The following is a 15327-nucleotide window of genomic DNA, read 5'->3' as shown; positions in this document are numbered from 1 at the left end:
AACTCACCTGCCAATTTTTAATTTTTTCCAAAAGAGCGTTTTTGACTTACGTAATTTTTTGTGATTGGAAAACCCCATAGACTTTGCACACGGCATGTTTTTGGCATGTTGCCAAGTTCTTCAAATCAGCTTAATTTTTGAAAACAAGTAATTTGTTTAAATGTGATTTTCTCTCCTTTATACCCACTGCATAAATCTGGTTTTAATTTATTTTATTGCAAAATGCTACTTAATAAAGGACAGCAATTTTTCCAAGATATTTGCCTTAGCAAAGGAGATATTAAATGGTAATGTTAGTACTTTTTCAATTTTCTTGACTTTTCTAGAAACACTAAATTACCTCAATTCTATAATTTTTTTGGAGCTAACTATAGGTCCAATTTCAACAAACAAGGTGTCATATGAAAGGTAATCAAATTTAGAAAATTCTATCGCCAGCTTTTTTTAATTAAATGTTTCTATTTTAAGTTATAGGTGTTTCTAAATTTCCATAAAATCAAAAATTTAAAAATTAATTTTCTAAAAAATTAAACACTTTATCCAAAAAAGCTGGCGAGAGAATTTAGATATTAAGCTTATACACCATCCCTGAAAGTTTGGAAACCATAGCACACTCCATGTTGGCAAAAAAAAATTATAATGTGGAAAAATTTAGGTAATTTTCAAAAAATAAAGAAATACATAAGAAATGGTAACATTTTTATGAAACTTTAAAAATAGGTGGAGTGAAGACTTATCTTTAGTTAGTTTCAAATTTTAAATTAATACACAATTCCAATTTGCTATTGTGGCTATTTTGCTGCAAGCTTGATTAGCCGTTCATACTACCTTAAGGAGGTGATGATATGATGTGATAAAATAAGACGCTATGGATGAAACAAAGGGGGGATATGAAAATGTGGGTCAAAAACAAAAATGAAAGGATAGCGGAGGTGTTAATCTCATCACAACAATTACATATGGGCAAAGGATATCGATATCAGGTATTGATGATAAGCACTCAGCAAATTAAAACTTGATACTTTTGCTAGATTTGTTTTTTCATGATAATTTTGCCCTTGTTTGTTTGTTTGTTTTTGTTGGATCTGTTTGTTTGTTGGGGTGTTTGTTTGTTTGTTTGTTTGTTTGCATATTTTGTTGTTGTTTGAAATCCTCATCCAATTGGGACTAATTTAACATTGTACACACAGCAACCCATTCAGAAGGCACTTGAGCAGGAACTGTCTTTTGGAATTTGCAGGAGAGCATTAAATAGCTCTTCTGGAGCCTTCAAGGAGAACTGTTTAAATCATTTACAATAGAATGAAAAGAGAGAATGGTCAACTAAGGAGAGCTAAAATCACTCTCCCATATCAGATTTAAGAAGAGCAGTAGCTCTAAAATAGCTCTTCTGGGGCCTTCAAGGAGAGCTGTTTAGAGGATTTACAATAGAATGTAAGGAGAGAAATCATGGTCAACTAAGGAGAGCTAGAATCACTCTCCTGTACCAGATTTAAGGAGAGCAGTAGAGAGCAATTGCTCTCACTCCCCTCAAAAGGCAGTCCCTGCTTGAGGATTATGAGAAAATGCAAAATCAGGAAGCTATTTTCTGTTTATTTTTTTCTTGAATCGGTGGAATATAAGCAGACTTGCAGTAATGGGGCAGGAGGGGACAAACACGGTGTCAGGGGGGGGGGGTCTGGACCCTCTCCATCCTTATCAACTTGAAGTTCATTTTGAGAGACTCAAGGATGAGGGGCAAGGGTCCTGACTAAGACATAATGTGATAAAATGAGACGCTATGGATGAAAACAAAGAGAGACAAGAAAATGTGGGTCAAAAACAAAACAGAAAGGAGAGCAGAGGTGTTAATTTGATCACAAAAATTACATATGGGAAAGAGATATCGGATATGGATGGCTTTAAGCCGCAGGAAATTAAACTTGACACTTTTCCCTGATGCCTTTTGAATAGATGTTTATATTTTGCTGTGTTTGTTTCCATGTTTGTTTGCAGTTTAATTTTGGTTTGTTGGTTTGCTTGTTTAACTTTAACTATGATTGAACTCTGAACTGCTGCTCAGCTACTTTAGTGTGATTAGTATAACTGTATAATTATGTTTGATGAGAAGTACACACTTTTCTCTTTCCCCTTCCCTTCCCCATTCCCCTACAATCAATGCTGGGGAAACTGGAGGACCAATGTCAAAATTGCTTTCATCAACATAGAGGAGAGGGGTGGTGATTTAAATTTAGTATGCCAGAGTGTGTTTCCTTGATTGCTCGTTCATAGTTCAGTGGCATTAGTAAAACTATGTTTAATGGGAATTACAAACCTTCCCTTTCCACTTCCTTTTACCATTCCCCCACAATCAATGCCAGGGAGAATGGGGGACCAATGTCAAAATTGCTTTCATCAACATGGGGGATAAGGGTGGCAATTTATATTAAGTGTCTTTCTATGATTGCTCGTTTATAGTTCAGTGACATTAGTAAAACTATGTTTGATGAGAATTACAAACCTTCCCTTTTCTTTTCCCCTTCCCTTCCCCATCCCTCTTTCAATCAATGCTGGGGGGACTGGAGGACCCAGTGTCAAAAGTGCTTTCATCAACATGGGGGAGAGGGGTGGCAATTTCCATTTAGTATGCCAGAGTGTACAAACATTAGTTCCTTGATTGATGCATGTTTTCTTTTGTGTTTTCTTTTGTGTTTGTTTGTTTGTTTGTTTATTTGTTGTCCACTAATTGCGAATATGAATGTGGAGAAGATATAAAATCTTTCATCTATGGCTACTAGTCCTAAGATTCGCTAGTCCGTAACAAAATAAGGCTTCTAGTCAAATAAAACAATCATGTCCCTTATTTTGAACTATAACAAACCTTATTGTTTTTTAACCAGCGAACCATGGGACTACTAGTAGTCTCTTTCCAGGTAAAATTGGCATTTAGCCCCTTTGGAGGGCAATGTTCCTCACTATAGTGGGAAAAGCAGGAAATTATGCCATCTCTTGTGTGAAATTTGTCTCATCTTCTAAAGAAAATCAACATTGACTAGGCGAGCCAGTGTCACAGAACATTGAAACCAATAGTAAAGTCACTTGGTGATAACTAGATATTCAATAAATTTCATTTAATATAACAAACATTTATAGCCAGAGCTAAAACTGCTTTTTTCATTATTACAAGTGCTCTTTTCAAACAATTCTACCCAATGTAATGGACATTTTGCCACTGGCCGTTATGAGCACTAGTATTGTATAAAATATGGGAGTAAATTTATACCCTTAACCCTTAAGCCCTATTTCGATAGCTCTCATTTGGAGCTATTGTCTTCCTTTGAACTGAGATTTCCCCCATCTGTTAGCTTCTGTTGTCATATTATTCAATTTTGTTAGAGTTCTGACAGGCAGTTAAGTACAACAATGTGTAAGGTTGGATTTCACATTTAACCCCCTGAGCACTACCTACCTGCCGATCTAACATTGCCTCTGATTGGTCAATTACATGATATCTTCACTTTAATCACCAATCAGAATGGAGCTTTGCAAATAATTCACTCCAATTTTTTTGTGTGGCGAAATTATTCTAACAATGTTGCTGATTGGGCCAATTGATAATGAAAACTTCTTTTTGGCCAATCGGCAGGTAGTTCTCATGGGGATGTCATCAACATGGGGGTGTCACCCTGGGGATGTCATCAACATCGGGGTAAAGTTTTATATGAACACATCCAGTACAAACTTGTTAACAAATGTTTTTTCATGTTTTTGCATGAGTACGCGTATTATGGACAATGCTCTCATGCATGCCCTAGTGAGGCCAATGATCGATCCCCGGTTACTAGTATTTGTAAACGATTTACCCCTCGTAATCAACATTCTCTTGAGCGTGTGTTGTTACTTGAGAGGTCTTTCATGACTTCACGATGTGTTCACAGTATTCTAGCAGATCTGTTATGCATCCGATACGAGTTCCGAATAGAAGACAGTCCATGGTCAATCACATGTGTGCTGTCATGCGGCATGTACCTTGCCCAGGGGGTACTCAAGTTTGGTTTTGGTAGGGACGTGCCGCTGAGATTTTGGAAGTGGACCCATAAGTATACCAATTTTTCAAGAAATTTGGACCCATTGATATACCAAAAGTTGTAATTTTCGGCCGAATTTAACCAAAATTGTCTTAGTTTTTACAAATTTTGAAAATTTTGGCTAGATTAAGGAAAAATTGGGCTGTTTTCCGAAAAAATTGAGAAAATTTTGAAAAAAGGACCCATTCATATATCAAAATAGGCTTTGAAAAGGGGGTCATTGATATACCAGGAGGCTGAAAATGCTACCCATGTTTGCGACACGTCCCCGTATGGACATTTGTACTGAGTACCCCCCCCGGTACTTTGATCATGGTCCACGATTGCAGGAGCATATTACACATACACACAGTATGTTGTCCATAATTAAAATAGTTGTAGTATTATGTAATCACAAACAATTGAATGCAAAATATGCAATGCACTTAAGGCGTGTTTCTATTGGGACCGTTTACGGCAAAAAGACGGTAAAGGATTATTTCTGCTCAATAGAAACTGACCTTCCCGCTATTTACCGGTAAACAGGGGCGAGTTTTTTTTACGTAACGTTTTCCTTCTTGAGGAAGGAAAATAGCGGGGACGCTTACCGATAACGTCAATAGAAACTCACTCCGTTCGATTGAATGCGCATACAGGGAAGAAAACGGAAGTTGAGTCGCGAAATTGACCTCTGCATCATGCTTGTTTATGTATTATACCATGATTATACCATTCCGTTCGCAAAAATTCTTAGGCCTAATCACATACAAATATTTGACTCACTTGCTATAAATAAAGTAAATGGAAGAAATATTCATAATGCATTATCCCTGCATTATACATATTATGCTAAATATTTAACATATGATTTATGACCCTAGTAAAAGCCATGAAATTTTAAGGTGTGTCAATTGACGCTGTTCATCGAGTGTTTACCGGTAAACAACGTGCAATGGAAACTGACCGTTATCCGCCTTTCGCCGCTATTTGACGGCGAACAGTTTTACCGGTAAAATGCAGGGGACTCAATAGAAACACGCTACTAGAATGAACTATGATCTCTCTAAAGGGCCACACATTTGATAAAGAAACAGATCCCTCACAAATGAGCAAAGTCCTCCTGCTTTGTGTGGAATGCGTTCCAACATATTTATGATGGCCCAATGTCCTATCACTCGTGTCTAACATATCAAGTACAGTGTTGCATGCAGGCCTGTACGCAGGATTTCATTTGAGAGGGGTGCTGATTTTGAAAAAGTGGAATTTTTTCCAATGCGGAGAGCGATTTTGTGAAAAGTGGACTTTCTTCCCAAAATTTGAACCTTTTTTGTCCAAAAAAGCATAAAAAACCTGATTTTTGGGACCTGTTGTACACTTTGCCAAATTTGGGGGGTGCATCGTACCCCAGCACCCCCCTGCGTTTGCATGTCATTGCATTTCCAGGAAGATATGATGACTGCGCTTTCAAAATTACAATGTTACAGATGCAGTGTGGGAGTGGGTGTAGCAATTTCGTCGCTCGCAATTCAAGGAACTATCCGCCCTCATTAGCAGTCTCACAGACAATGCTGGACTTTGTTTGTTTGTGAGGGATCTGTTTCTAATAGTTTGTGAATATATCAAAGCAAAATCAGAAGTCGTAAAAATCGATAAAAATTAAAACCCATTTTGGTTGCAAACACTGCTCATGCCTAATACAAAATGCACCACCAAAGTGCTACATTTGGGGACCGTTCACAAACATTTGTTAGGGGGGCCTGATGCAAAAGGGGGGGCATATATTAATATATTAATATAAACACATTTTTGCAGAAAACAACAAATGAGCGTTATCACAAAATATCAAGTTTGATTCAAAAAGGGTGAAAATTCAACACCATGAAAAATTTTTCCACTACTGTGAAAGTGTAAATTTTTGTGCTACATTTATTTTCACACTATGCATTTTAAGCAGCTACCACAAAAATAACAACACGCAAAAATATATTTGGTTTGTGCATACCGTATTTCGTCAAATAAACGCCCCCGGGGGCGTTAAATTTTCCCAAGGGGGGGCGTTTATTAGAGGTCGTTTTTAGCACGACAATTCCCGTTAAAATCATTAGGTAAGCTTAAAAGTCACACTAAAATGACGAACTATGAACTTTTGACACTGACTTTTGGTTCACTTCCGGGTTTCTGATGCAGATTTTCGCCAATTATTGACGCTATTATTGACCATGTGTAACTTGGTAAGCTTACTACACAAGATAGCATGGAAATATCGGCATTTTGAAACATCTTGGTTGAAAAAAAGTGGTGGGGGGGCGTTTATTTGAGGGGGCGACTATTTGACTAAATACGGTAGGTCACTGTAAGGAAGCTCGGAAGCTTAGAATCACAAATATTAAAACAAGTGAAACCATTCAAAAATTGGCAAAGTGCGAAACATTACTCGCACGAAAATTGCCACTTTTCCAGTGCACCAACGTTAATGGCTTTTATAGTTAACTTACCTCTCCATTTGGGATGGGCCTGACGATGCCTCTGGCTGCCAACATCTTGAAAATGGTCTCCACTCCCTGTAAAATGATGCCAAATTTGTAATTAATACGCTACATTTAGGCACTATATTACCCCGGATGACGGTATCGCGCTGCCGCGTAATTTAATAATGTGCGAACGGAGATATGAAGCTTTTGAAGATGGCCAGGTTTGTAGCAGGTAAGACGATAACGATAAGTAGATTAGTAATGTATATTATCTCTCCGTGCTACACTAACATTTCTTTTTCTCCTTAGTTTTTTATTTGTGTCCAAATAGCCATCACAATGAGGTTAACAGAAGATGATAGGGGTGACTTAAGGTAGTGATGCCCAGATTAACTCGTTTAAAAATAGGGATGGAAAATTTAAAATGACTGCCCATTTCCCCGATTTTTACACTATCACCCAAAGACCCTGTTCCATTTTAGACTTGTTAGCAAAGACTCATTCACATATCTTCTTATTTTTTCAGATCTGATAATTTTTATCCTGATTTTCAAAATGTCCTTAATTAGTCAAAGACCCCATTTGTGATTCGTTCTTTCAAAACCATTTTTGACATTTCATAACTTGAATAAAAATGTAAGCGCTAGACAATAAGCTTTAAAATGATACCAAAATTATATAAATAGCATCAATACTTTTCAAGATATGGACAATTTTGTCAATGATACCTTGATATTTTGCCAAATTGCTATTCTGAGTAATGGTCTCCTGCCTTACACAGGATCGAATAGGGATTATCATAGTTCAACTGTTATTTATTGATTAAATAACCCTCTTTTTGATAAGTACTTTCAAGGACCTGAAGTCCACTTAGTCCCACAGTCAAATACCATGAAATTAAGAATTCCAAATTTCCATTTGGGGGGTGTCATCTTAAAAACTTAATTTTCACAGTTAATATATTTTGTTAATATTATTTACTTTAATATAATAGATTATGATCATCTAATAAACAATATTGAAACCTGGCTGTCCAGCGCAAATTATCATCTCACTTCCTCGTTGAAACTTTCAGGAAATATCCGCACAGACACTAAAAACAAGAGCCACTCTCACCTTAATAAAACTACTTGCTCTTGGCTAAGTTTTTCATCAAATGGTAAACACAGAGTTCAGTTTTTGAGCCCTGCGGAATGTTTCCATTCTCTTGTTATTTTCATTGCTGATTTATAAAGAAGTATATTGTAATGTATATATGCTTCAACTGTCACTTGCAATTGCTAAATGCAACAAATTGAATCGGCTGAAATAATTTAGTTATCAATATGACGAAGAGGAGTTGATGAATTGAGATGTGTCTGTATTTTTCTGCACAAGTTTGATACTTAATGTATACATCACACAGACATCGTCCAATGGCCTTACAAATCATTTGCTGTATTTGAGAAGCATTTCCTTGAATTAGGGACAGGCCTGTCGCTACACCAGTTGGACTGGGGAACGGCAAATTTTGATGACGGAAATATTATTTTGCCGACTAAAATAGTCAATTGTTGACCCATATTTTTTTTGCCAGGGCACTCAAGTCAAGAATCTAAAAAGTGTGTGTTTAGAGGGTGGTCACTTTGGAATTTGCAGACAAGCATTTACTTTTTACTGCCAAATCTAAGAATTAGGGGTGTCTCACCCCCCCATCACATCCCCTGTCAACTGCCAGGCTAATTAGAGATGAATATGGTCATTTCAATCAGTTTAATAAGTTGCATTTTCCTCAAATTAGGGTCCCAAACCTACATTCATCTTTATTTATTACTCTTTTGTACAATTCCAAAATTTTGTTGATATTATGTACAATGGCGTAGCCAGGATTTTGGAACTGGGGGGGCACAACCGACGGAAGTTGTGATTTGTTGACCCCAAATTTTTTGCATGGTTTGAAAAAGTGAAACATTGTAGCATGTGCTTTATTTTGTATGCGGGTAAAACCCCTCAACTAACCTATTAGTATCCTGATGGCATCATAATACAACACCTGTACATAATGAATCAGCATGATAATGCTTGCAGACTTCTAGAAGATTTCTTGTACCTTGTTATACAACTTCCTTATTCTAAAGTTCATGTCCAACGCCCAGATTGAACAATCCAATATTTTGTTTCATTTTCAGTATGATAATGTGTCAATATGACGAGTTAGGTCATTGCTATTTTAATCGATGATGTGGGTTGCCTCGATCAGACCATTTCCCGGGATCAAACCAAACTGGACCAGGACCGAGCCAACAAAAAATAATGCCGAGTTAGGTCATTAACTTTACATTTTTAATATAAAGATGAGCAGGATACCCTAGACCAGGTCATTTCCCAGGACCAAAACCAGACCATACCAGGCCTGGGATAAAGTAGATAATGATGATGAATGGTCCCAGATCAAGGTGTTTGTTTAATTTGCAGACAAATTAAAAGAAGTATGTTTCACTCATCTTGAAATTACTTATATTAAGAACTAATTCAGATTTATTTTAAACTACATTATATCTATTATTGCAACCATTATGATATTTACGGGAAATCCCCTTAGATAACATGCAAGCTCTAGATTACTGGAGTTCGCCTACCTTATGAACATTGAACATTACCATATATAGTATCACTTGAGAAATGCAAATACTCTGCGTCATCTGTGTCACATGCTTAAATTGTATATAAATATGACTCCTACCTGTGTGTTCTTTATCTTTCATTCTTTTGTGCTACATGTAGCATATATTCTTCTTTCCGAGCCTGTGCGAGTCTTTTATAGGTAAGTGTCATAATTAAACTTAAAAGAGTCAAATGATGGGAAGCTCAGGAGAAATATTTGAGATACACCCGTCTTCTGCAAGGGAAGGTGAAATCTGGTCACCACCTAAAGCAGACAGTATAGATAAGCAAATTAAATACTATCATGAGATGACTGTCTGTTGGATGAGGCTTAAGGAAGAAGGCACATCTGCTTGTATAGTATGGCCTAAAGAACCAACAAGAAACTTGGAATATGTATTATCTGGTCTACCAGTGCAATGCACTGAAGGAGTATAAAGCTCTAGACCTGATTGCCCTCAAAGCAGCATTTTTAGTGAAAATCGTAGCATACGGCTATGATGGTTTGTTATGGAGGATCAGTAAGAGAAGAAAGTGAAAAAGTAAAGGAGTAAATATTTAAAAAGTAAAGTAGTAGTAAAGGAACATTAATGAGAAAGAGGAGGAGGAGAAGGAAGAGGAGAAGGAAGAGGAGGAGGAGGAAAAACTCGTGAACTGATGTGCAGAGACTTTCACGCAGTAGTTCACGTCAGTAGCCATTACATCTGGTAAAACTAACATCTGCACATTAACAGCCATCTGCATAAGTTGTGATCACAACATTCTTTGTCAGCATTTATCAGACTCTTTAAGTTTACATTTATGTACAACACCTACTAAAATATAATTGACTCGCACAGGCTCCCAGTGAACTGATGTGCAGAGACTTTCACGCAGTAGTTCATGTCAGTAGCCTTTTACATTTTTATGTAAATGGTGAAGCTAGCATCTGCACATCAGTTTTCTATAATACCGGTAAATAATAGAGAGACAACACACATCTACCAATCCAAGATGAACCACACTATCACCTCCATAAGGTAAGTACTACTTTTAGTTTATTTTTAAAAAGCCATTTTGTAGCATTTCCATAAGAAATAGATTTGCATTTCTTTTCCACAGAATATTAGTTTTCATTTCCAGAAATGTTTTAATTTTGAGCTGAGCAAATGAGGCAAAACAAAAAAAATCACTATTGAATTCCAGCGCCTATGTCGCCAATGCATGTCACTCCGTCGATCATGATTGTGGTCAGTCCTGTTGATGTGTTATGACCAGATGATTGGCTGTTAATGCTATCTAGTGCTGTGATTTGTCAATTTAAGTTTACCATGAAATATGTATCTGATACAATTTTACCCTCGTTTGGTAAATGTCTCCTCCTATCAATGTTGAACAAAACCATCAACAATCAATAGATTCAGTTCCCCCTTCAAATGGTGAAAGTCAAAATTTACACATGCTTCAGCGGCATTTCATTTATGAGACAGACCATTTTTAAGGCCAAAATTTACCTTATATTTTCACCAAGTTAGTCTTATTTGTGCTAATTGTTGCGCACACAGCATGCAGTGTTTCAGGAACAGTCATTATGGGAGCAGGTCCACTGTTCCCCCCTTTGAATAGTGGGCATACATTTCCTATTTGCCCTGGGCACCACAAACCGCTGATTACAGCATACAGTTTTAAAACAATTTAAATTGTTTTGAGCAAAACAATTTGTAATTGTTTTAAATTGTTTTGAGCAAAACAATTTGTAAATTGTTTTGAGCAAGTGTGGACTAATTTTTCCAGGACTGTACATGTATTTCTTTTTTTTTTTTAAGAAAATGTTAAAAAATTGGTTCACCTCAAGTGGCTTTATTTACACCCCACACCCATCCCTATACAAAGAGTCATCTGAAAGATCTTAAGAACCCTATACCTTGTGTTGTTTAGAGTTTGGTAATGACATTTAAATGTGTCTGTGTGTGAGAGAGCATTCCAACAAGCGTTTTATGCTACGATATCGAGAATGGTGCACACGTTTTTAGACTACGCAACTTACACCATGCTGTGGCGTCATTAGGACAAAAACAATTAATTGTTTGCTTGCCCACAGCCGACCGACCGTAAAATTTGTGCCGACCGTAAAAACTTTTTTTTTTTTTTTTTTTTTCTTCTAATTTATGAAAAATGAAACAAAAAACCTTCTCCTACAAGGACAAAATACCTTCGAAAATTGAATTTCAACACTCGCCATAGCAAAAACACAACCAAAGCCAATTATATAATCAATACTACCACAATTAATCAATAAAAGTTTCTAACCAATGCAGTGATTGGATATCTACCCATCCGCAACATGATAATCAGCCAATCATGTTCAGGTTTCTATACACGATGGCACTGTGACCCGAGTCTGCAAAGCCTGCCCTCGCCCATTTTACCCATAATTCTTTTTTATAAGAAATAAAAAGCAAATCGGGTGCTCACTTCCGGGTATATCGGATCTTGTGGTAAATGTTTATGACTGTCAAAATTGTACTCACGCTGTCATCAAATTTTGTCATTGTGATCGAGTTGGACCATTTTATTGACTAAATAATTCAATTTGGTTGCTGTGATGTCGATTCTGAAATATTGTGCGATGTGAAGAGCCGTTCCGCGCCTTTCACAGAGAAATTTTTAAAAAGCGAGCAATGATGCAAAAGCTAGAATCTCTGCGAGAATTTCGCGATTGCATTTTCTCTTGAAGCCTAGTTATACCAGAGAGAATGAAGTTGTCAAAGATCGCGTTAGCAGCGCAGGAGAAAGGGCCATGGCGTGGTGTATCCAATTCCGGGATCCAATTCCTGTATTTGAGAGAAAATTTAAAAAAAAAAAAAAAGCCGCCGACCCTTCCACTTGAAGAGGCCCTGTGGGCAAGCAAACAATTAATTGTTTTTGGCCTTACCAAGCAGGAAGTGACAGGTAAAACATGTAGTCCAGGATATACCAGGGTTTAATGTGTATCCCCCAGGACTCGTATCAAACCAATTTTTTTAGCTTCCTTTTATGGTCCTATAACACATTCAAGATGTTAACAAAAAATAATTACCGGCACTCCGGCCATATTCAAGGTCAAAGGTCAATACAATGGTCAAATTTGCTCAAAACTGGTTAAAAAGCACAACAAATTATTCCTCTCATTTCAATGATTCAGAAAAAGTATAGTTTGACCTACCTGCAACACATCGTTCTTAAATTATAAGCAAAAAGGTCAAATCTGGGGGGGCCAAAAATTAAAATCAACTTTTTACCAAAGACCCATCAAGTACAGCCCTTTTGATACTCACCAAATTGCTCATGTATAATGCCAAAACTCCTCTCCTGTAGAAGAAAACAAAACAAAAATAAAGCATTTTAATAAATACAAATTTAATGCACAAAAATACTAAAAATGCACAGAATCATAGTAGAGGAGTTGGATTATAAGGACATATTAAGTAAGTGCCATTGTTCATGTTTGCCGGTAGTAACACAAACAGGCAAGGGCAGGACAATGTTACAACTGGGAAACACTGGCCAGTGGAAACAAGACAAGTGCCTGTGAAAACAAGCTGCATGTTTGTAAACAACTTGCATGTCGTAAGATAAATAAGTGCAGTGCCCGGATGGATGTCCACTAAGCCTAATGTGTGTGATTTTATAAACATTAGCAAACGAGGACACACCCGGGGTGGGCATTCACTAAAAATGGGTGACGGGGATATGCGGCCACATGTTTCAACTCCCTCTCACCCAATGACCTCTTTTTTGTTTTACTGAACTCCCTCTCACCCAATGACCCCCTTTTTTTGTTTTCCTGTCACCAAAAGACCCCCTTTTTCAAACATTTTGGGAAAATTTCTGATAATCTCTCAATGAATGACCCAATTTTTTTAGCATTTTTCTTCAAATTTTGATAAATTTAGTATCAACTTTTATATCTTGACCCAAAATTTTTCCCAGTGTCACTGAATGACTCCTTTTTTGGTCAGACTTTCCCCAGTCTCACGGAAAGACCCTCTATTTTGGGACCTTCTCACTGAAAGACCCCTAGTTTCGAAATGCTGTCTGCACATCCCCGTCATTTCCAAAGTCGAGTGCCCCCCGGGGGACACACACATGAGAAATCTCAGTGCATCTATGGATACACAGGAATTGCAGACATCCGTGGTTTATGGATGGTATTTCTAGATCCAAAAAGCATAAGAACGTACTAGACATTGACCGCAAACTAGCCATTATTAAATTCAATTGATCACACTTCTGGCTGGCCCGAGTCTACGAATATCCACACTAATAAGCAGTTGCTATATGCAGTAAATGTTCCGCAGTCCACAAACACATCTGGGAACTTGGGATAACCAAGTTAAATCATACCTTCCAGTTTGCCTAGTTTGGACTAACTACATTATCACTGACCACATTGGCAAGCTCTGACTAACCATGTTATATAGTTGACTACATTATACAGGGTGTCTCACTACATGTTTTTCAAAGACATCCCACTATATTATATAACATTAAAGTTTCACTTAGATGAGATAAGGCACATTTTCAAATAATATCTCATTTTATCTCATCTTTAAGGGATCTAAATTGAGCGTTTATTGCGTTTCGACAGTATTTTTTGTGGGACATGAGAGCACCTCAGACCTATCGATTTGCATTCTGAATACGAAGCATGTCTTTCTGATATCAAATAATTTTCATTTTTTGAAAATTACAATATAATACAAATTTTATGACAAATTATAAAAATTTGATATTTTTCAAATTTTTGATATATAACAGTCCTCAGTAAAATATATAAATCTAACGACATATTCTTAAAGTGTATGTAGCAGGGAGGAAAAGCCGATGGTCAATTGAAAATTTTGACCTTTCATATTGAAGATATGGATTTTTTCCCCAAAAGACCAAATTTTTTTGGTGTTTTGGGAAAAAATCCATATCTTCAATACGAAAGGTCAAAATTTTCAATTGATCGTCAGCTTTTCATCCCACCTACATACACTTTAAGTATAAATCATCAGATTTATAAAGTTTACTTCAAGTACTGTTAAATATCAAAAATATCAATTTCTAATGATTTGCCATAAAATGTGTATTAAATTGCGAATTTCAAAGAATCAAAATTATTTGATATCAGAATGACATTCTTCGTATTCAGAATGCAATACGATATGTCTGATGTGCTCTAATGTCCCACAATAAATACTGTCCAAACGTTCATACCCCAGCCCTTAAGGTAGCTGGTCCAATTTTATCATCATTATGTTTTTTACCTCAAATATTGGAAGCTCATCCCCAAAGAATTCTCAAGCCAAGTTTGGAGCCTGGTGGGTTCAGTCTTCACTGACAATGTGTACGCATGATGGTTCCAATTAGGGGTACTTTTCAAGAAATATCCGCTGAATTTTCGAGGACAAAATTGTTCGCGATTGTCCAAATTAGGGGTGTTTTGGAGCAAAATAGGGTGTATTTCTAGGACTTTTGTCCGCGTTTTACCGCTACAGTTTTCGTTATTGTCCTCATTTCCCTGTGAAATAGGGGGGGAAATTCAAAAGCGTCCTTGAAATGGTAAAAATAGGGGTATTATTTTGGAAAAATGTCCTCGATTCCTTGTATACAACATGAAAAAAATGATAAAAATAGGGGAGGTATTTGGGGGCAAATTTTCCTTGATTTCACGCAAAATAGGGGGTAAAATTGCTGCAAATGTCCTCGATTCCCCGTTAAATAGGGGTCATTTTCAAATCCTGGAACGGTCATACGTCCTACCTTTAAATACAAACTGAACCCACTGGGGTTTGGAGTTAAATTGCTCCAGCGAGTTGAATTAAAAAGCAAAACTGTGTATTACAGTGGCCCATAGTTTTTAAGAAAAGTACATGTAGTCATGTACATGGCTTTTACCGGTTCTTGTCCAAATCACCTGAACTACACATATTTCAGCTTTCATCTAATACCAAAATCTGTGCTTTGATGGTGCAAAATGAAGGAATGATCAGGTCACACATCTGAAATAGCAAGATCGATTTTGTCAAGTTCAGCTATAAAAAAGATATTTTCTTAATCATATTGGTGGACAAATAAAGCTTCAAATACCATGAAAATAGTATTATTTTGAAACACCCTGTATCCCGGGCCTGTATCTATAGCAGCTGACCACATAGCGG

General features: G+C 36.8%; 1 protein-coding gene across 2 annotated transcripts in view; it reads right to left on the bottom strand.

Annotated features, from left to right (window-relative positions):
- The window catches only part of LOC140141329 (transmembrane protein 135-like), a 361936-nt gene that overhangs the window by 301356 nt on the left and 45253 nt on the right, over positions 1 to 15327 (bottom strand). For both annotated transcript variants that reach the window (XM_072163166.1, XM_072163167.1), the window contains exons 4-5: positions 12457 to 12490; positions 6542 to 6607 (exon numbers count right to left, since the gene is read on the bottom strand). In XM_072163166.1, the coding sequence (XP_072019267.1) occupies positions 6542 to 6607; positions 12457 to 12490 (100 nt within the window). The remainder of the gene's footprint in view (positions 1 to 6541; positions 6608 to 12456; positions 12491 to 15327) is intronic.

The sequence above is a fragment of the Amphiura filiformis genome, chromosome 19 (assembly GCF_039555335.1).
Source record: "Amphiura filiformis chromosome 19, Afil_fr2py, whole genome shotgun sequence".
Lineage (NCBI taxonomy): Eukaryota > Metazoa > Echinodermata > Ophiuroidea > Amphilepidida > Amphiuridae > Amphiura > Amphiura filiformis.
This window is presented reverse-complemented; position numbering and strand designations above follow the sequence as displayed.